Source organism: Apodemus sylvaticus, chromosome 4, assembly GCF_947179515.1.
Source record: "Apodemus sylvaticus chromosome 4, mApoSyl1.1, whole genome shotgun sequence".
NCBI classification, from domain to species: domain Eukaryota; kingdom Metazoa; phylum Chordata; class Mammalia; order Rodentia; family Muridae; genus Apodemus; species Apodemus sylvaticus.
In genome coordinates, this window is record NC_067475.1 from 61,174,274 (window position 1) to 61,195,415 (window position 21,142).

The following is a 21,142-nucleotide window of genomic DNA, read 5'->3' on the forward strand; positions in this document are numbered from 1 at the left end:
GCCATCCTGTGAGCATGCTTTGTGGTGACTCAGTGTTTATTCTCTGCACTGCAATTCAAACTTTGATAGGATCAGAAGTGTTTTGTTCTCTGGAAAGAACACTTGACTGTGTATTTGTGACGAACACGCCTTTTTTCTGTTTGTGGAAGTTGTTATAAAGTGGAGTGGAGCGATCCAGCTGAGCTTGTTGGAAGGAGGATTACAAGTGCTGGGGGCTGAGGGGCCACTGGAGCTTCCTGGAGAGAGAAGAACCTGGGGATAGAAGCTGGGTGGAAAAGAGGGTGCTGAGACCCTACCACTATCTGTGGACAGTGTGCGGTGTGCGTGTTTATTCAGTGCATGGACACAATGCCTTCTGGTTGAAAGTACGGGAGGAGATTAGGGAGGAGCAAGAATTTGGAGGAAAAGAAAATGGCTTCACAGCTTTCCCTGTCCAGCAAAACAAAGTCACAGGGAGCAGATGGCTTTATCCATGACAATCACATAGCCGCAGAACTAAAGCCCAGCTCCATCAGGCTGCAGCCTGGAGGTAAACCCACCACCCACGGGCTGCCTTTTCTCTCCCAGGGCTGAGCTGTCTTCTCTAAGGCTCTGGATTTACCCCCTGGGTCTGCACCTCTTGCCTTGCCCTTTACATGTACAAACGCTGACCTCAGGAACCATGGAGACTGACGTCATAGCTTGACTATACTGAGCCTTACAGATGCTGAGAGGAGACATTAAATGAGATGAACTGATACGCACTCATTCACCTAGCATTCGAGGAGGCAGAGAGGATGAGCTTAGAAAAATAATTAGGATTCTTTTATTTGAAAAAAGATCTATGTTATTGCTTTTAACTGTGTGTCTGTTTGTAAGTGTGCTCACGTGAGCACACACTCTAGTACGCATATGTGTTCTTGTGCACGTGAGTGCAGGTGCCTATAGAGGCCAGAAGGGAGTGCCAGACTGGAGTTCCAAGCAGTCATGACTTTACTAATGTGGACACTGGGAACCAGAGGCTCTTCTGTAAGAACAGCATGTGCCTTTAACTGCTGAGCCGTCCCTCCAGGTCCAATAACCAGGACTCTTAAATAGCGACCAGCATTAGTGCTCTCTATTCACTTTCCCATAGTTCCAGTGAGAAATGGCAGCAGGAAGTAAGTGCTGTGTGTAGAATTCGTACTGGGACAAGCAGAAACACTCTGTTGCCAGGAAATGCCCTTGGATGAACTACTGGACACCACTAGACCTAGGTTGTCATTCTTTAGACATTTTACTAGTATTAATTTTCTTACAACCTGCTTTGAGGTTGTTAAGGAGCTAAGTCCCTTTCAGGACGAAGGATGCACCATGCAGTTTTCTACACAACCTTCCCTGGCTCTTCCCCACAACTTATGACTGTCACCTCCAGTTCAATACTAGGTGTGTGTGCACATACACACATACATATGCACACACACACACACACACACACACACACACACACACACACACACTTATAAGCTGACTCTTTCCATTCTCCTTTACTATAAAGAGCAGACCTTGGAACACTTTATGTCTAGGAATACCTGTTTTTCTAGAAATGTTCTCTTTTGACTGTTCAGCCTGAATATTGATGCCCATAGACAGGATGGCAGGCACGCCCATCTACACAAACAGTAGCACGTGCAGAGGAGATAGAAACAGGCAGGAGGGTTTAGTCAGACTCTGTCCAGAATCTGGACAAGACACTAAATTTCTCTACGCCTCGGCTTCTCTGTCTGCAGGGGTAGGGAAGGAAAGTGCCTTCCGAGAGAGCCTTTCCATGTTTGTGGACACAGAGTTCCATTCTAACTGAAAGCATGATCTTCAGGAAGCCTCCCCCAACCCGGGCTGATGCCTTAGTTTTCTGCCTCTGCCTTCCATACTTTTCGTCTCCTGCTTTTCCTGACAGCTGGAACCTCCCCCTGGCTTTTAAAACAATGCCAGAAAGCGCTGCTCCTTACAGAGGCAATGACTCCATTGTTTAACTTTAGTTTATTTGAAACCCAGTAATAGAAAAGATGAAACAAAGAAACAACGAATAATTAGACTGGAATTCTCTAACAGAATTTTCTTCAATAAGAGGTGGGGAGATGGCTTAATTATATTAAGGTGCTTGCTTAGCAAGAGTGCAGATCTAGATTCAATTCCCAGAATTCACGTAAAGAAAGCCAGCTGTGGTGGCTCATGCTTGGCTTGCAATCCCACTGCTGGGGAGGCAAAGACGGCTGGATCCCTGAAGCTCACTGCAGCCAGCCAAGCCTACTCAGTGGGCTCTGGGCAGTGAGAGACCTTATGAAAATAATAAATGAATAAATGAATGAATATATATATTTCTCTCTATATATAATTATATATATGTATATATAAGTGGTGGATGATACCTGAAGCTGTCCACATACATGCATGCACACTTATACAACTAAGCACTTTTACACACACACACACACACACATACACACACACACTCACACTCTGGGGGTAGGGGGAGAAATTTCTCAGTGTTGTAGACATTTGCCATCTGTGCTATCCTATATTGTAGTCACTCAGTACCAATGGCTACTGAGTACTTGAAATACATAGGTGGGACTGAGGGCAAGAATATTTCGTTTTATTTCATTTTAAGCCTAAACAGCACCATGTGTTCAGTAGCATGGCCGCCATATTGAATGAGCAGGTGTAGAAGTCACTTTCAGGCTCATTCTAACTCCCTGTTAGTCTGGGGACTCAGAAAGGCTCAACACCTCGGCTGGAGACCCAGCTCTGCTGCAGGCCAGTTTTGTGGCCTGGACAAGTCTCTGTGTCTCTCTTCCCTCGGGTGGAACTTGGGGAGAGCAGTTACTGCTTCACAGGGCTGTGGTGAGGGCTAAAGGGCTGACACGAGGCTGTGCTCACAGGAGCAGAACCTACCGCTGGGCTCACACTTAAGCAGGGCCATTATCCTTCAAGCCTCAGATCCTGAAATTAATTTTAAAATGGTTTCTTGAAGAAAAAAAAAACAAAAAACAAAACACCTCAACTCTCCATGAATCTCTTTTCAATTTCCTTCTTACTTTCACGTGCCTTAAGCGAGTCAGTCACGTTTCTTACCCTTCTGTTTCAGCCACAGGTTGGGGTGTTTTATGTGCCTCTTTGTTCTATTATTTCTAGAATGCTTCAAGACTGAACCTGACACTGGCTACAAGCTAATCCTAGACTAGCTTGTATTTTCCAAGCCAGCAGAAGTTTGGTTTGGTTTGGTTTAGATAGGTTCTTTCTTTCTTACTTACTTACTTGTGCTAGGTGTTCCTTCTGACTTAGCCTTCTGCATGCTGGGGTTAGAGGTAGGAGCCACCATACCTGACTCTAGTGGTTTTTCATTTCTGTGTGTGTGTGTGTGTAAATGTGTTTGTATGTGAATGTGTGTGTGCCTGGTGCCTATACATGCAAAGGTCAAAGGATTATGTAGGTGTACTATTATTTTTGTCTTATTCCTCTCGTTGACTCTGGAGCTAGGACACAGCTAGCAAGCCCCAGTGGTCTCCCTGCCTCTACCCCACCCAGTGCTGGGTTCCTGCAGCAGGCTCTGCTTTTAACATAGGCTCTTGGGATGGGAGCGTGGGTTTTCAGGGCTATGCTGCAACTACTCTGACCCACCAAGCCATCCCCCATCCTCTGATATATTTCCTTATACGTCACATTCCACATCCCAATACGTCAATAATGTGAAAAGGTGGGGAATGAGAAAACCTTGGCTCTTCTAGCTACTGTGCCTTTCAGTTTCCATGCTTGTAAATCAGAGCAAATTAAATTATTGTGAAAATTAGAAATATAAAGACTGTGAAGACAGAGGTCATGAACAATTCATTATCAGATGAGATCATGTATGTGGAAGCATTTTGTAAACCAAAACTTCATGTGCATGTTAATTTGCCTTGTTGATTTCTGTCTTATTGAAAGCTAAGGATGGTGAGAAAGGCAGACCAACGTCCTCCCGTTCACCTGTAAAGTGTGCTCTAGCCTGCTGGACATTCCAACCGTCTTCCATCTTTTAGAGACCCTAACACAGTTTGCTTCAGTCAGGGAAGGGCTGTTGTGAAGGTCCTGTCGATGTTAAGACCAGAGGATAGAGGTTAGTTACCCAGAGATACTCCAGGCAGGGCGATCTAGAACAACACTGTGAGATGCATCTTGTGATGGTGATTCTAGGACTACCAAGGATTGGTGTAGAAGAACCCTTAAGACAATAATGCTAAAGTGGTAACTGGAAAAGCCACCAAAAGCAAGCCTGAAGCAACAGAAACAAGGGCCTTTGAGCTCTTGAGACTGCATCTCAAACAAGGATCCTCAAAGTGTCTTTAGAGCACCAGTGCCAGCCTCACCAGGGGGTGTTATAGGTACAGACCTACTAAGTCTGAATACATAATTGAATAGGGTATCATGTATTAACATTCATGTTATACTAGGAGAGGCCTGGACCACAAAAGCCTGCGCCATCTCCTTCCCTTGGCCTCTGTCTGGCAGCACAGAGGCATGGCAGGCACCTAGCAGTTCTCCACATAAACTTTTATCTAGAACCCTGTTGAGTCTTTCAGACGCCAAGGAACTAGAAGAGAGGATGCCAGCTCATAATAGTCCTTGCCTTCAAAGGGCAAAGACCAGAGAAGGGATGAGCTATTATCAAAAACAACATGGCGGCTAGGTAAAGGGTTTTTTAATATTTCGATCACAGTTCAGGATGCCAGGCTATAGCAAGTACCTAGCCCTTGCTGGCTGAGTGAATAGACCATGGAGGGAGGACGCCATGCCTTTCGGAAACCGTAAGACTCCAGTTATTTGTCTGGCTGAATGTAGGGCACGTGTGTGCCCCCTCTTACCTTGAGGAGCCTCATCTTGTCTTCCCGCCTGCACCTCTACTGTTTGAAGCCCACCATCACTAACAGAACGTAGGTTACTGAGCATGCGCTTTGTGCATGCTGGAGTCTTACTGTACATGTATTGCCGGGATTTATCTACACAAAGATCACAAGGTGACTTGCATACTACTTTACTATGCTTATTTTACAAATGAGAAGATAGAGGCTCAAAGGGATCAAGCAACTGAACCCAGTCCCCAGGGTAGTGAGACCTGCAGAGCTGGGAAGAAACTCTGGCAGGCTGTACCACAATTCACCGCTCACACTTCAGAGTTCTGGGTTTGAATGGCCGTGCTGTAGACACCCACCTAAGGTCTATCACAACACTAGGACTATAGCTCTGGCCTCTCCAGCAGGCTGTCCTAGAGACTCCAGAGGCTCTTCCCCCACCTCCTGCACCACCCTTTCTAACAAGTGGCTGCTCTGCCAGTTGCTGTTTGAGATGTGTGGGACAGAGCAGGAACCATAAGCTGTGAGCCAAAGAGATAAGTCTTTTCAGAAGCACCTAGCAGGCAGCACCCAGTGAAAACCCAAAGTTGCATCAATCATGGTGAGGAAGAAAGGACAGCACCTTCCCACATGCCATATATGGCATGCAGCTTTCAGCCAGGAGCGGCCCTGCTTCCTGTTGGAGGCCACCCTGAGCAGGCCAGAGCAGCACAATGATAGGAAAACGCTGAGCAGACAACAATAAACCAAGGAATAAACAGTGCCTGGGCTTTTCTTCCAATCAACATATGTGGCTGGGTGGGTTGTAGTGTTTTGTTTATGTTGCTATGCAACAGAGGGGAAGGAAAAACAGGTGATTTCAACGCAGTCAGGACTATACCGAGTGTTTTGACCGTAGATCCTGAAGTCAGACCCGGCAGACGCAGGCCAGACACCCCCCATCAAAACAGCAGGGCTAAGGACTGGGCTTTACTTTGGGTTTTAAAGCGTTCATAACTCGATGTGAGTCCAGCTTGGCTTCCTGCGCTGGTTCTCAAAGGTCTGATTGATGGTTCAGAAAGCCAGAGGCGCAGCTGAGGGGACTGGCAAGCCAGCTGCCAGGACGAGGCTCCAGATCTGACTCTCAGACCACAAAACACACTCTTCAGACTCTGTGCCTGCCTCCTGGCCAACTTCTGGCAGGACAGGAAGGACTGTCACTAGGGGCGACCCTAGACCTCAAAAGGGAAGACATCTATGGGTGTGTAAGGATACTCAAGTCCCTTAAAGGCTTCCTTTCAGGGAAAGCTCCAAAATCAGAAAAAAGCCAAAGCCAAAACAAAACAAAGCAAAAACTGTTAGAAACCAGAGCTTCTGTGGAACTGGATTCTCTCTGAGTGACTATCCCATACAATCCACCTCTCCACGCCCGCAGCTCGCCCTCTCAGTTCGTCCCTTCACTTTACCAGGAAAGCTGAGTGCACCTGCTGCTCATCTCATCCACGGCCTACCTCCTCTCAGGGAGTCACTGGGTCCGTCCTCCTACCTCTCTCTTGGACTCAGACTATGATAGCAAAGTCCAGCATCTAAACAATGAACAGCACAGGTATGCCAGCCCTCCCGAAAAAGTTGACAGCTGATGTCTAAAAGTCAGGAAGGCTGTTCACATCCAGGTGACTACCCTGAGGACTCATTAATTCTCTCCATAGAGAGTTACTCAGTACCTCCTGTGCTGGATATCATTCTAGGGGCTAGGGAAATGTCTGTGAAAAAAACCAAGAGAAAAAGTTCCCGCTCTCAGGGAGTGGGCAATGTTAGCGTGGGAATAGCCAAGTCTAAGTTGAGAGGATAGTGTATAGCTGTCCACCAAAGAAGTCACACGCAAGCCACTTGGCATACACAGATACGGTGTGCGGCCAGTGCGAACACCAGGAGAAAGACAGTTACTAGTTACTGATTGCTTCTTTTGTGCCAGGCAGTTAATAACAAAAATAACAAGTAACTTCAAGCCCCTACTATATATGGCTGGCTTAGGATATTTCACACATTTCCTCCTCAACACAACTCTGTCCCTCTAATTGTACAGATGGAAAGCTAATCCTGGAGGCAGAGCTCGCGGGCTCTGGCTTGCCCCCTCATCTAGGCGCACCACGCTTTGGATCCCTGCCCTCAGGCCCCATGGCTGGCACTCAGGTGGCTCACAATTGTTTGCCCTGCTCCCTGCCCTTCGTCCACCCCACCGCACCCCCATTCTCTCAGGAGAAGTTGTTTAGGCTCCTTGCTGGTACTGGGATTGCTTTTCTGAACTCTGTATTTAGATCACATTCAGGAAAGGCCAGTCTCAGTGACAGACACTCAGACTTCACTGGAGTGCTACTTCATCCCTGTGCTTATGACCTGGGTGTGAAACTTGTCACGTGGTCACCCTCTCTTACTTTCTTCATGCTTTTCTCCATGGGCTGTTCTCTAAGCTGCAGTAGCAGCTTTGGGAACAACATCCATCTAGTAATTGTTTAATAGTGGTTCTGAAACATGCCCGTGGGTTAAGATTACTTGGATGCTTTCTAGAATAGCTTGCTGGGCCCCTCCCCCACACTGCCTGGGCTGAGTGAGAATGTATGTTTCTGAAAAAAAAAATGTATGTTTCCCAGGGAGCCCTGATGCTTGTTGACCCAGGAGCCACATTCTGGGGACAGCTGGGTAACTGAACCTCCCACAGGATGAAGTTGGAGGAGGCAGCCTTTGAATTCTGTCTCTGTCACTCAACAGCTGTGGGACCTATCTGAGTCTCTGTGTCTTTGCTTACGAAAACGGGGATGCCCTGCTTGCACATGCACACTGTGTAAGGAAGGGGTGCATAGATGGCTGGAAGGTGCCAGCGCTGTCCCTGACCCACTGCAAAGGTTTGATAAATCTGGGGAAGTGGCACAAAATAAGCGCTAAACCCAGCCTGGGAGACTTCTCTCCCTGGTTCTCACAAATGTTTGGCATTGTAAGCAGTGAGAGTGACAGGTGTCACTGCAATGGGGCACCTATAATTAACAACCTTTGAAATTAAGCCAGACTTCTTCAAAACAAAATACAGCACAAGGGTACTCAGAAAGACTTCTTCCTGGAGTGTGATGGGTGCAAATGCCAAGTTGTACAAAGTCTATGTGTATTTTTAAAATACAGGGGTGTCCCCAGGTACCTCCTCCAAACTGTTCGCTTCTGACCAATGTTGGTCATGGCCACGTGGTCTCTGAAGAGCTCACAGTTGCTGGAGTCACCAGGCTTCAGGGTTAATGGGTTGCTAGTCACATCGTTCAATAATTCATTACTTATTGTCCATACAATCTCCTCAGAGCAGATGGGACAACCACCGCCGCCAGCCCAGTAGTTTCAAAGCATCCCAAAGCATCTCTACTCCTGATGCTACCCACTTCCCCTGAAGCAACACTCCTGCCTTCCCCCAGGGTCTATCTGAGCAGCTACACTGGCTGGCATTCTCTCACTGGAAGGCCAATAGGGACTGTGCAGAATGGACCTCTGACAGTTTTCCAGGGCTCGGGAGAGAGTATCCCAGGGATGGTACACCCCTAACTGTGCCCTGCTAACACAGGAGACTGGGGCTGTGGCCTTCTCTCTGGCTATCTTTACGTATCTCTACCCAGGAATGCTGCCAGGTCTACGCCACCCTGCAAAGTTGAATGAGATCATTTCAGGAATACTGGTTTTCGGCAGGGACCCTGGGGGACGTTGCTGCCATTCCAAAACCCCTCCATTTTCCAGCCCCTCATAGAATAGCACCCAACACTGCCCACCCAGCAGTACCTTCCCCTTATGCCCAAGAAAAGGACGATTCTCCCCCACTCCTTCAATTTTCTCTACTGTCCGTTATTTTCCCAACAAACCACCAGCGCCAGGCAGCGTGTCCACACACTCTTGGTTGGGGCGCCACCCCAGGCAGCCCCACGGTAGGGATTTCCCTCCCAGAGCCTTGGCCGGGCCGCCGGGCTCCCCGGAGAAGGCAGCGCGAGAAGTGGGTGTGTGTACACGGCAGGATGAAGGGAGCACGGCCCTCCAGGCCCCCAGCCCTCGGGATATGGGGGCCGGCTAGGTCCCCGCACCTGGCGCCACCCGCCGAGAGATGCCGCCGAAGATGATGGCTCCTTTAGGGGGAGCATCGCACCATGTCTCCTCTTCTCACAACCTCTGGTAGCTCAAGCTTCTCTGTGTCCTCTCTCTCTCCATCTGTCCCCTCCCTCTTTGTCTGCTAAGCGCCTCTGAACATCCTGCCCTCTTCTATGGCCCAACTCTATTGCGGTCACCTCCCCGGGGACCCTGGTCCCTTAACCGGCCCGCCGGTTCGGGGCTCACCCAGAACAGCAGGTTGAAGCCGAGCAGCAGATACTTGATGCACCGCAGGCCGCCGCGAAAACGCCCCATGCTGCGACCCCGGCGGCGGGCTCCCGATTCCCCAGGCCCGCGCCGAGCCCCGGGAGCTGCGGGCGCCGGCGGGAGGGGCGGGGCGGGTTGGGAGGGGCGTGACCTGTGGGCGTGGTCTGCGGGCGGGGATTTGGACGCAAGCGGCCAGCAGGCTGGGGCTGGGGCGCCCTGGGGTGGAGATCCCGGTTCCACGCACCCGCTCTGGCTCTTGGAGGTAGTACCACCTTCGTCCACACTGGTGGGCTTGGGCTCCTGTACCTATCCGAGCATCTGTGCGCCCACCCGAGACGCGGGGCCCATTTAATAAGTGCCGGGTGCCCAGAGTCCCTTGAGGCCCTCGATGATGGTTGAAGTTACCCTGGGTGTCTATAGAAACCTAGGGAGATGACTTCAGATAGTAAAGTCAATAGGACCGGTGAAGCCGGTAGAGACTCGGTGTTGAGGCGCCAGGCAGAGAGGGTCCAGGGCTGCGATTAAGCAGAGTCCTGCAAGCGCCCAGGCCGCGGGTGGGCGGAGGCCGCTGCTGGGGACCCTCCCTCCTGCTGCTGCGTTCCTAGAGGACTGTTACCTTAATAGGCAAGAACTGGGAGTAGGCGCGCCAGGAGGAGGCCCTGACACTGCTTCCCACCCAGCCCAGTCCAAGCCCTGCCAGGCCAGGGAAAGGGAGTCAGACCTCTCACTCACATCCTGCTAGGTTTGACAGATTGGGGGCCTTGAAAGAAGTCCAAATTCTCAGGGTCTAGACCGAGATGTGTAGATCAGGGAAAGGGGGCGAATTCTGTTTTGCTTTGTTTTTATTAAGCTGGGCGACTGGTGAAGAATCGGGCACCCACTTCAGTTGACTAAGTGTCTACAATATGTGGTGTCAGACGGCACGGGGGAGACAGGAAAGTGTAAAATCAGGGAGCTTGTGCATTAATTTAGCAACACTCTAAGTGCCAATTATAGGCCAGGCATAGTAGCAAGCCCTAGGGACACCAAAAGAATACCAGGCTTGCTATCACATCTTTACTGGAGGGTACAGATCTGAAAGCAAGCAAATTATTGGAGGGAGGTGAGGTGGGTAGGTGCTGGGCAAGAGCCTGGCCTCTCTGCCTTGACTAAGGAAGGCTTTTCAGGAAGAGTGGACCTGATCCTGATTTTTAAAATAGGTGCCAGTAGAGACAGCAGGGGCTTGGTGAGGGGTCAGGGGAGGAAGGGGAAAGGGAGAGGAGAGGAGGCACACCCTAGTCAGGGAGTCAGGGAGATGGACAAGGTGAGGGAATCAGGAGGGCATCAGAGCAAATCACAGAGGGGAGGCACTTGACTGATGTGCCCCCACTATCCCATTACCCTGGGGCCTCTTCCATCTCAGTATGGAGACTGTAGTACCTGTTTCAAAAGAGTTGTGACGATTAAGGAGTTAACCTATGTAAAGTCAGCAGATCAGGGAGGGGCCTGAAGTATGGTATAAAGTAGCCAGGACATTACTAACCATTCATTCCATTTCTACCATGTTACCGGCAGGCATGTCTCTGTCTTTGAGAAGCTAGTGAATTTTATTTATGAAACTGAGAAGGAAAACGAAAGTGCTGCTTCTGGTAGCAACAGTGAACTAGAGACAGAGATGAAGTCATTAGGTATGCAGAGGCGGAGCCCTGGGTTCAGTTTCTGGTCTTTTCACCTCTGTTTTGCTTTGAAAGAGGAACTAAATTAATGAGTGGTCTCTACTACCCAGTAGGCATTCAGTAAATCAGCTGAGGGAACAGTGATATTATACCATTGTGTCATACTGTTGAATTTTATGTCTGTAATATTTACAGATTATATATTCTGTAGTCTCTAGGAACAGAACTCCTATTATGATATGCAATAAATCCATTGTTCTCCCATCCTGTAAACCTTGTGCATTTACTAGAAATGTTTCATTGCATGCCTAACGTGACACTTTTAGATCTGCAGCATATACTCAACCCATAGCTTCACAACTTTTCCTGTTGCTGTGATAAAGCAGCAAAGGAGAAACCCACTCACAGTTCAAGCACTCAGCCCATCATGATGGAAGTCACCACAGCAGGAACTTGAGGCACGCTAGCCACATTGTATTCAGTGTCAAGAGTCAGAGTTATGCCGGGCGTGGTGGCGCACGCCTGTAATCCCAGCACTTGGGAGGCAGAGGCAGGAGGATTTCTGAGTTCGAGGACAGCCTGGTCTACAGAGTGAGTTCCAGGACAGGCAGGGCTACACAGAGAAACCCTGTCTCTAAAAACCAAAAAAAAAAAAAAAAAAAAAAAAAAAAGAGTCAGAGTTATAAATGCTTGGGTTTGAAGCAGGATTTCAACCCAGGGAACGGTGCCACCCACAGTGGGCAGGCCTCACCCCAATTAACCTAGCTAAAGCTACTCTCTCACTTACATGACTAGAGCCTTGTCTCCCAGTTGATTCTAGATCTCATTAAAACTTTGATTGAAATTAATCATAAAAGCTCCCTTTACAAAGTTAGGTCTTAAGCTGTTTGGCAGGGCTGGCTTAAGATAAAGGTGAGTTACCGCTCCCCACCTTAAGGCAATCCTTTTCCCTTATAGCTCAGAAAATAAAACAGACAGGTATTGAAGCTAATGGGATGGGAGTGGTGGCTCCTGGGAACCTGTTGCTCTCTCTTCTCACTGTTGTTGAATATAGATCTTTTACTAGAATTTGTATCCTTCTTGATACCAGGCTGGGGACAGACCCAACACTGAGGCCAACATAGCAGAATGTTGAAAAACTCTAGGCTATAGATGACATTACTCCAATTCCAAAGCCACTTTTGACTCTAGTTTTAGACCATCCCGCCTTATGTGTGTGTGTGTGTGTGTGTGTGTGCTTGTACATACGTAGGTATGCAGGTAGTCTCAGAGGCTGGAAGAGACTGTCAGATCCTCAAAAACTGGAGTTATAGGTGCTTGGAAGTCACCTGGCATGATGGTAGGAACAGAATCCAGATCAGCAGAAGTTCGGGAAGCACTCTTAACCACTAGCCACTTCTCCAGCTCTCCTTTAGTTTTCAGTATGTGATTGTATCATGTGCCATGGTGGCTGAGAGCATCTTAGATAATGACATATTTTAAGATACATTATTATATTCAAGTAAAGGATACATTAAATGTCACAACAAGGACATTAACCTTTAGACTAATTGCCAGCACTATGGTGCTACAGTGCTACATGTGCAAAAAATGATTATGGAAAATATTTTCTCTTGCCCATCCCTTGCTACATTTTATTATGAGTATTTTCAGATATAGAACAAACTCAAAATATCAGGCAGCAAACACCAAATCATCATCACATAGATTCCCCAATAAACATCCTGTTTTCATCTCCCTTCTTAGGTGTACAGCTGTCTGATTGTTTTTCTTGTTTGTTTGTTTGTTTCAAGACAGGGTTTCTCTGTGTATCCCTGACTGTCTAGGAACTCACTCTGTAGACCACGCTGGCCTCCCACAGACCACAGAGATCTCTGCCTCCCGAGCGCTGGGGTTAAAGGTGTGTGTCGCCACTGCCTGCCTAGCTGTCCTGCTTGCAAATCCCTTATTCATTTTGGATTACAACTGTTCATCCCAATCTCTTTAGCACAGGTGACATTAAAGTCCAAATGTTTGCTTATGGTTTTTTTTAATTAATAAATCTCCCAAAATGTGTAGATTTCAGGTCTACCATTTGATAGCGTTTGAGAAATATCCAACCCCTGTTGAGGTAAGGAGTGTCATCACAGGCACGGACCTGCACTTCCTGTTAGGCAGTCTGGCCCCACACTGGAAGGCAACCTTGCTCTCACATAATTGACACTGTACTGCATTTATCCTCACACATTCAAATGGATATGTACAATTATTTCTTGTAAGTTTGGATTTTTTTAAACGGATGTCATTTTTGGTGCATCTCAAATATTAAATGTCTTAAAGAAAACTGTTACAATTCTTGCTTCAATACTCGCAGTAGAAACTGCCTGCTAGTGTGATCCACCACCCACTGTCATCTTTTTGAAGGCAAATGAACAAGCTCTTCTTGAACAGGAGGAATTTTACAGATTTCCCTTTTCTCCTTAAACACATATTTTCAGGTAAATCTAAAATAAAGCATTTTTATGCTTCAAAGATTTTTTTCTCTCAACTTTCTTTTTATACTTGTCTGGACAAAAATGACTGCATAGTGGTCAAAATGAATTACTTTTTTCTCTTGAGATCTGTAAGACTCCGAGTGTTAATTAGCTTCTTAGGGACTGAGATATCCTCAAAATTATTTTTAGAGTACCGTTGACTAAAATAGCATATAGTTTTAAATGAACAACCATTAAGCATCAAGATAAGATGCTACTGACAATTTCTCTCTTTTGATATGACACAGATTTACTTTTGTCGATTTAATAGTGGGTTTCATTCAACATGGCGTCTTTGTACATTCTGTGTTGATATACTTTGGTGTCAGTCTTTTCCTCCTCCTTGTCCTCTCTCTGTCCCTCCCCTTCCAAATGGCTCCCTTTCTTCTTCTTCCTCTAAGTCTTACTTTCTGCTTCCTTATTAATATATTTCAGTGCCTAGTTCTTACTTCTCCTAAATTCTTTGTTCTCCTCTACTGAGTCCTTTGCTAGTTTGGTGACCTACACTCACATATAAACACTCTCTCTCTCTCTCTCTCTCTCTCTCTCTCTCACACACACACACACACACACACACACACACACACACTCATATATGCATACATTTACCATTTACTCTTAAATCTAGGCTCCACATATGAGGGAAAACATGGCATTTATCTCTTTGAATCTGGCTTATTTTGCTTAACATAACTATTTCCAGATACATCTATTTTTCTGCAAATGTCATGGTTTCATTTTTTTCCCATGGCTGCAAAATTTCATAGGATTCATGTGCTTATAAAGCACATTTCGTTATTCATTCATATGCTGGTAGACATCTAGGCGGCTTGCACTTCTTGGCTGTTGTGAATAGTGCAGTATTAAACATAAACATGCAGGTATCTCTGTAGTATGTTGACCTGCCTGGTTCACAATGCTCCCTTCCCCCACATCCTCACCAGCATTTGTTGTCCTGTGTTTCCTTGGTGATAGTCATTCTGATTAGGGTTGAGATGAAATCTTAAAGACACTTTAATTTCTATTTCCCTCCTGACTAAGGATGTTGAACACCTTCTCGATTATTTATTGTATTATTCTAAGTGTTTATTGACCATTTCTAGATCGTGTTTTTTAACAGTCTAGTCAGTTCATTGACTCACTTACTAATGAAGTGATTTAGGGTTTCTTTTGTTTAATTTTTTGAGTTCTTTGAGTTTTGTAGCTATAAATCTCCAATCTTGTGTAAAGAGATAAATATTTTTCCTACTTTGAAAGTTCCTTCTTCATTCTGGTGATCACTTCTTTTGCTGTGCAGAATCTTTTTAGTTGCATTTAATCCCATTTGTCAAATAGAATTATGAAAATTCTTCCCTTGGTGGGATTGGTAGGGTTAGTGTTTTCTTTGATGAGTTTATGCCTTTATGAATATGTTATATATTGCTAGCCATACGACACAGAGTTCAGCATAAATCACCTTAATATTTTGGTAGTGTTTTTTGTTTGTTTGTTGGACGAGGTCTTATTACATGACCCAGGTTGGCCATGAACTTGTGATTGCCTGCTCTCACAGAGTTCTAGAATTATAGATGTGTGCCACTCTGGGCTTCTCTAAACTCCTGGATTAAATACCTCCTTCACAGATTTATCTTTTTTGAAAAATATTTATTACTATATTGTTTAAAGATTATTATATTTTGTTTCTTCTTCTTCTTCTTCTTCTTCTTCTTCTTCTTCTTCTTCTTCTTATTATTATTATTATTATTATGATTATTATTGAGACAGAGTCTCCCTGTGTGGCTCTGACTGGCATGGTGGAACTTGCTTTGCAGACCAAACTGGTCTTGAGCTCACAGGTCCCTGCTTCTGTGTCCCAAGTGCTGGGATGAAAGGTGTATGTCACTTTGATCAACAAAAAGTATTTTTTTTAAGATTTATTTATTTATTATATGTAAGTACACTGTAGTTGTCTTCAGACACACCAGAAGAGGGCATCAGATCTCATTACAGATGGTTGTGAGCCACCATGTGGTTGCTAGGATTTGAACTCAGGACCTTCAGAAGAACAGTTGGTGCTCTTAACCCCTGAGCCATCTCCCCAGCCCCAACAAAAAGTATTTTTAATGATTAATCCAACTGGCCATCTTTCTTCAATCTTATTGAAAGCATAGAATTGTCACTCTTTTAACATAGGAATGTTTATTATTCACATTGTAGTTATTTTTCTCTCAACATTTACAGTATTTTTCAAGCTGGTGGTCCAGAGAGTTTTACACCCATGGTAAATGTACCATAATCAGGTTCGGGATGGGCAAATGATAGATCCTTAAAGAAGGCAGGTCCTTCGAGGCACAGTGTCAATTGTGTAGGAAGAAATACAGCTGGAAATGAAGTTTAGAACAGCATCCTGCGTGGGTGGAAGAGACACTTCTAGTAAGATTTTCATTACTATGCCAGATCCCTGAGGTAAGCAACTAATAAAGAGAACAGTTTTGTCTAACAGTGTTGATACTTCCTTGACCGATGGGTCCCATTGCTTTGGGCCTGTGGTAAAGTATGTCTTGGTGAAAGCCTCTGATGGAGCAAGATTACCCACTTCACTCAAGGAGAAGATAGGAAAGGGGAAGAGATAGGGATCTCATTATCCCTTTCCCGGAAGAGCTGAAGACCCTCAGTAAACTCCACCTCTCAGTAACACTGAGCATGGGAACAAACCTTTCTGAGTGAATCTTGAGGGAATGAGATGGTCACTGTTATTGTCAGCAGGATCTGGAACACCTAAGACAACTGCTGTGAGGGCTTCTCCAGGCTCTGGGCATGCTGTTGTGGGATTGTCTTGACTAGGTTAAGTGATGGAGGAAGACCCTTCTCAACCTTGGGCAGGACCATTCCCTGTCAGGAAGGGGGTCCTGGGATGTACAAATTGGAGAAAGGGAACTGAGGAGTGGCAGCCGTCACTCTCGCTTCCTGACTGGGGATGAGACCTGAGCTACCTTAGGCACATTCCTTCTCAGTCACGATGAACTGTGCTCCTGAACTGTGAACCAAAACCAACCCTTTCTCCTTTCGGTTGTGTTTTTCAGGGTGTTGTATTTAGTTGAAGGAACAGAAACTAAGGCAGGGGGGCATCCATATAAACCACAGCAAACACTTAAAGAAGCATGGGAAGAAGAGACCAACAAGGTAAGAGGAAACTGAGAAGAAAGGTGTAGAAATGATGCCTTTGTACACTGTAGAAAGTTTACCTTTGTGTTATTCAATTGCTGATTTCTCTGAGCACATAGCTTGTTTCAATCCAGACATGGCATTGCAATGCTTATACTGAGAATCTCCTGTCTCAAGTTTGTGTAAACAGTTCTTACCATTTATTCTCTGCCTTGTCAATAAATGCTGATCACCTAATGGCTGGGCAGAATAGACAACAGGGCGGGATGTCTGCCAACCAGAGGGAGGAGAGAGAAAGAGAGGGAGATGCAGATCAGTGAGGAGGATTTGGAACCATTAGAGATCATTTTCCATGATCTCTAGAGAGAGATCATGGAAACACACCTGAAGCCCAAAGAGCCAGATCAACACTAATGTGCAAGTATCCTGGGGTAGGGCTGAGTGGTGGTCAGATTAGCATACAAGTATAAGGTAGATCAATTAACTGCTCCACTATTGAGGTATATAGCTTTAAGTAAATATTGATTTATCTGTGTAATTATTGGGGACTAACACAAGGTAAAGATATATAGCTACCAGGTCAATTTACTGCTACATATATATTAATTATTTATTTATAGAAAGCCATGCCCCAGAGACAGAGGCAGGAGAATTTCTGGAAGGAGGAAGTTCACGTTGCAAAGTTGGTCAGCAATAGTGTAGCAGTTCATTGGGTTTGGTGACCTGGTTCTGCGGGCACTACTGCCAGGGTTAGGGCCTTTTAGAAAGCTTGGGGAGGGCCCAGTGGATGGCAGGAAGCCACAGTGATCGACTTTCAAGAAGGCTAGCTGGGAGAGTGACAGAGCAAGAGGCGAGACTATTTAGTTCCTTCTTCATGGGTAAGGTAAAGATATGTTTCCAGTCCCTGGGAAAAAGAAGAAAATCAAGAATATGGGTCAATGAAGAACAAGACGAGTGGAGGCAGGACACTGCCAGCTCATCAGACACAGGAAGAAGCAGCAGAGGTGGACTGCTGGTGTTTCCTGACTGCAACCCCTGAGCCCTGGTCACCCGCTTTTGTCACCTGGGGAGTTTTCTGCCTATGGCTTTAGTGCCTTGTGCCCTGTATATTGTGTGATTTATTATTTACTTTAAATGTTTGTTACATCTGTCTGTTTAATGTGAGTTTGTCTCTGTGTGGGCACAGCATCATGCATATGTGGCGGCCAGCAGACAGCTTGTGAGAATGGCTTCTCTCCTCCACCATGTGGGTCCTTGGGGCTAGAACTCAGATTGCCATCTTGGGACCATTTGTGCTGGCCCTACTGGGTGGTGTAAAACATTAATTTAAAAACAAGGTAATAGGGCGGTGGTGGCGCATGCTTTTAACCCCAGCACTTGGGAGGCAGAGGCAGGCAGATTTCTGAGTTCGAGGCCAGTATGGTCTTCAGAGTGAGTTCCAGGACAGCCAGGGCTATACAGAGAAATCCTGCCCTGAAAAACATAAATAAATAAATAAATAAATACAAGGTAATGTTGCTCATTTTCCTAGTGGGTTGTGAGACAGTTCTGAGTTTTCAGCTGGAGTTTTGTTCCCCCAAGGGGACACCCCTGGCCTTCTGCAGCTCATTTCAAGGCAGTGGCACCTTGCTAACTCAGACAGCAGTCACTAGCTAGTGGTTGTGTTCTTCGGGAAGATTGCTTCACACCCACACCAAATCAAAACACAGGTGTTTCCTTGCCCTTTTTTTGCACAGTGAGTTTATTTCGAATCTTGAGAATGTAGTTCCAGGGATGGGGCAGGTTTGGGTGGGGCATCCTAACAGACTATTTTAGTCTAGGATTTCAGGCTTAACGTCACAAACCCCAAGCCATGGAAACTGTTCACAGAGACTCTGGGCAGAGGCGTGGCTTTGCCACCTGCTGACCTCCCAAGGTTCTTGTTTTCAGTTCCTTTTGACCTTCTCTTCTTTTTGTGGTAGCTCAGTAGTGTGTGTGTGTGTTTGTGTGTGTGTGTGTACATATTTGCATTAATGTTTATACTTGTGCATGCACATGCCCTTGTGTGTGTGTGTATGTATTTGCATTAATGTTTATACATGTGTGTGTACATGCCCTTGTGTGTGTGTGTGTGTGTGTGTGAAATGCTCACGTATTTCACACAGCATTTTGGATTTAATGGAGAAGGTAGCTCAGACGTCAAGTGTGCCCTCCTGTTAGGAAAGGAAGCCTGCTGTGCCTGCTGTCATAACTCTGGCTTTGATAAATACAGCATGAGTGATTTTTGACTGTTGGGTTTGCTGTGTATGGATCTGGTTGCTATGTAGCTGCTGGAAAACAGTCTGTGGACTCAGGGTTTCTAAACCAACCATTTTATGGATGCCCAGAGAAGGAAGGAAAGCAAGGGCTTGGGTTTGCTGATTACACACTGTCGCCATGGTCACCAGTCGCAGGGCTCTTCTCTTGCAATCTTTTTCCAGTGGCATCAGGCGGCAATGGCTTCCTTTGCTTTTTTGTTTTTTGATTTTTGTTTTTTTAGTTTCTGGTATTTGCTGCTGAGACAAAGGGTTGTTTGTATGCTTGTGGGGACAGGTGGCTCAAAAGACAGGGCAAAGACCACCGAGAAGAGAGTTCATGGGAAACAGAAAGATCCTGTGGCTTAGGCAGAGGGTTTTGAAACAACTGGCCTGTTTTAGTTTCACTTTTGCAGGGGTCAGATTGCACAGAAACAGAACTGGCTCAGGTCTGTCTGAGCACTAAATCTAAACGTTTATCCTGCCTCATAGGTGACTCCTGCAGGAATCATGTGAATTAGAAAAGGCTCCTTTAAAAATTACAGAATATGAAGCAGCAAGATGGCTCTGTGAATAGCGGCACTTGCTGCCAAATGTGATTTTAGTCCCTTAGGGCCCACATGGTGGGAAGAAAGAAATGACTCCCTGAGGTATCCTCTGACCCCCACACATTCTTTGTCTCATTGAATAAATCTAAAAACAACATGGGCTAAAAATATATCATAATGTTAGCATGAATCCCCCCTCATCTATATGTTTCAATGAATTCCAAAGACCAAGACAGAAATTATCAGTGTCTAAGTCCTTCTACATTCTAGAGAAGACCTGTGCATGTTCATCATTGTATATTTATGCAGGAGCTCTACTATAGAGAATTGGCTCCCATGGCTATGAAAGATTGAAGATCCCAGTTGACTTGTTGAATCAGGAGAGCCCAAGATGTAGATTTACTTCTAATCCAGCGGCCTGAGATGCAGCAGATGTAATTATATACGCTCTGGACTGAAGGCTGGGAGGCCCGAGACCCACAGGAATGCAGTTCCCCAGTGATATTCCCCCAGCAAACACAGCCCTTCCCATCCCAGCAGGCATAGGTGAGCAAAACCCGCATACCCTGAGCTCATGAGTGAGAAGAACTTGTGTTTTCGGTATCTGACTGGGTGGAGCTGGTGGGTGACAATAACCAACATACCGAGCACCATACAGGAGAATGCCCATAACTTCCTAGTTCATCTTGCCTGAAAGCCTGAGAAATGATTCTAAATTCCTAATAGGTTCCCTAAGTGCATCACAAATTGTCCACTTGCTTTGAAGAGCTATTCTAAGATGATGAACCTTTTATGCAAATAAGATACTAGCCAACTAAATCATATAATTACAGTAGGGAAGGGGGTGTTTATAATTACTCAGCTATAGATAATGAAATCTCTGCCCAGTCCCCACAAAGACAAAAAAAATACAGAAAGTTGACCCTCTGTGTTCATATCTATATCTGTGGATATAACCAATTGTACAGCAAATGCATTTTTTTTTAAAAAAAATTGTGTCTGTTCTGAACAGATAGAGATGTTTTGTGCTGGCATGATGAGCACTGTGTAGCATCTACTTGCATTAGGTGATGTAAATAAAGGAGAGATGGTTTCAAGTGTGTGGGAGGATGTGTGTCGATTATATACAAATGTGCCATTTCCCATAGGGACTTGGGCATGTGTGGATTTGGATATCTGCAGGGGTTTGAGCGATCTTGCTACACTAGATGCTGAGTGAAAATGATGTCCAGAATATTTAAAAATTCCTACACATAAATTAAAGGCAAGCAACTCCATATTAAAGAGAGTGAAAAGACTTAAGAAGTACTCAGTAAAAGGGAAATTTAAACAGACAACAATTGCATGTTTTCTCAGTCTCAGAAAACAGAGAGGAGACATCAAAATCCTAGTTGCAAGGTGACAGACTAAGGCTCGAAAATAAACTGTTGCTTGTGAGAGCATTCCTGTCTCAAGGCTAGCCCAGAAACTTAGGAAAGGGATGCTAGTTAGCACACGTGCTGAGATGCGTGGTGTCTTAGCCGGCTCCCGGTTACAGGGTGGCCCCCATACCCAGGCCCAGTAGTGTTTTCTCTGGGGATGCAGAGGAAAGGCCTCCTGCTAGGGCCAGTGTAAGGCACAGAGACTAGTGCAAGAGGGAACAGGCTGAATGAAGTGGGAACTCAAGTGAGGTATGGAAATACTGGCAACTTCTACATGGGCTTTCCTGCTGGTTTGATGATGTGGCAGCCGTGTGTTTAAGGGGAGGGCTGCCTCCACCCGCCTACAGGGATAGAAGGCGGTAGGCCTGAGGGGGCCTTGACC

At 45.8% G+C, this 21,142-nt stretch overlaps 1 protein-coding gene and 1 long non-coding RNA gene across 2 annotated transcripts in view; one reads left to right on the forward strand and one right to left on the reverse strand.

Moving 5' to 3' along the window:
* The window catches only part of Tspan2 (tetraspanin 2), a 39,512-nt gene extending 30,174 nt beyond the window's left edge, over positions 1-9,338 (reverse strand). The window contains exon 1 of the mRNA XM_052179623.1: positions 9,186-9,338. Coding sequence (XP_052035583.1) covers positions 9,186-9,254 — 69 coding nt within the window. The 5' untranslated portion in view covers positions 9,255-9,338. The remainder of the gene's footprint in view (positions 1-9,185) is intronic.
* A 41-nt stretch (positions 9,339-9,379) lies between these two features.
* LOC127682887 (uncharacterized) lies at positions 9,380-20,242 on the forward strand. Its single transcript, XR_007977442.1, has 3 exons — positions 9,380-9,468; positions 16,437-16,536; positions 19,649-20,242. It is a non-coding gene; the product is annotated as an uncharacterized LOC127682887 (long non-coding RNA).
* Positions 20,243-21,142: the final 900 nt, after the last annotated feature.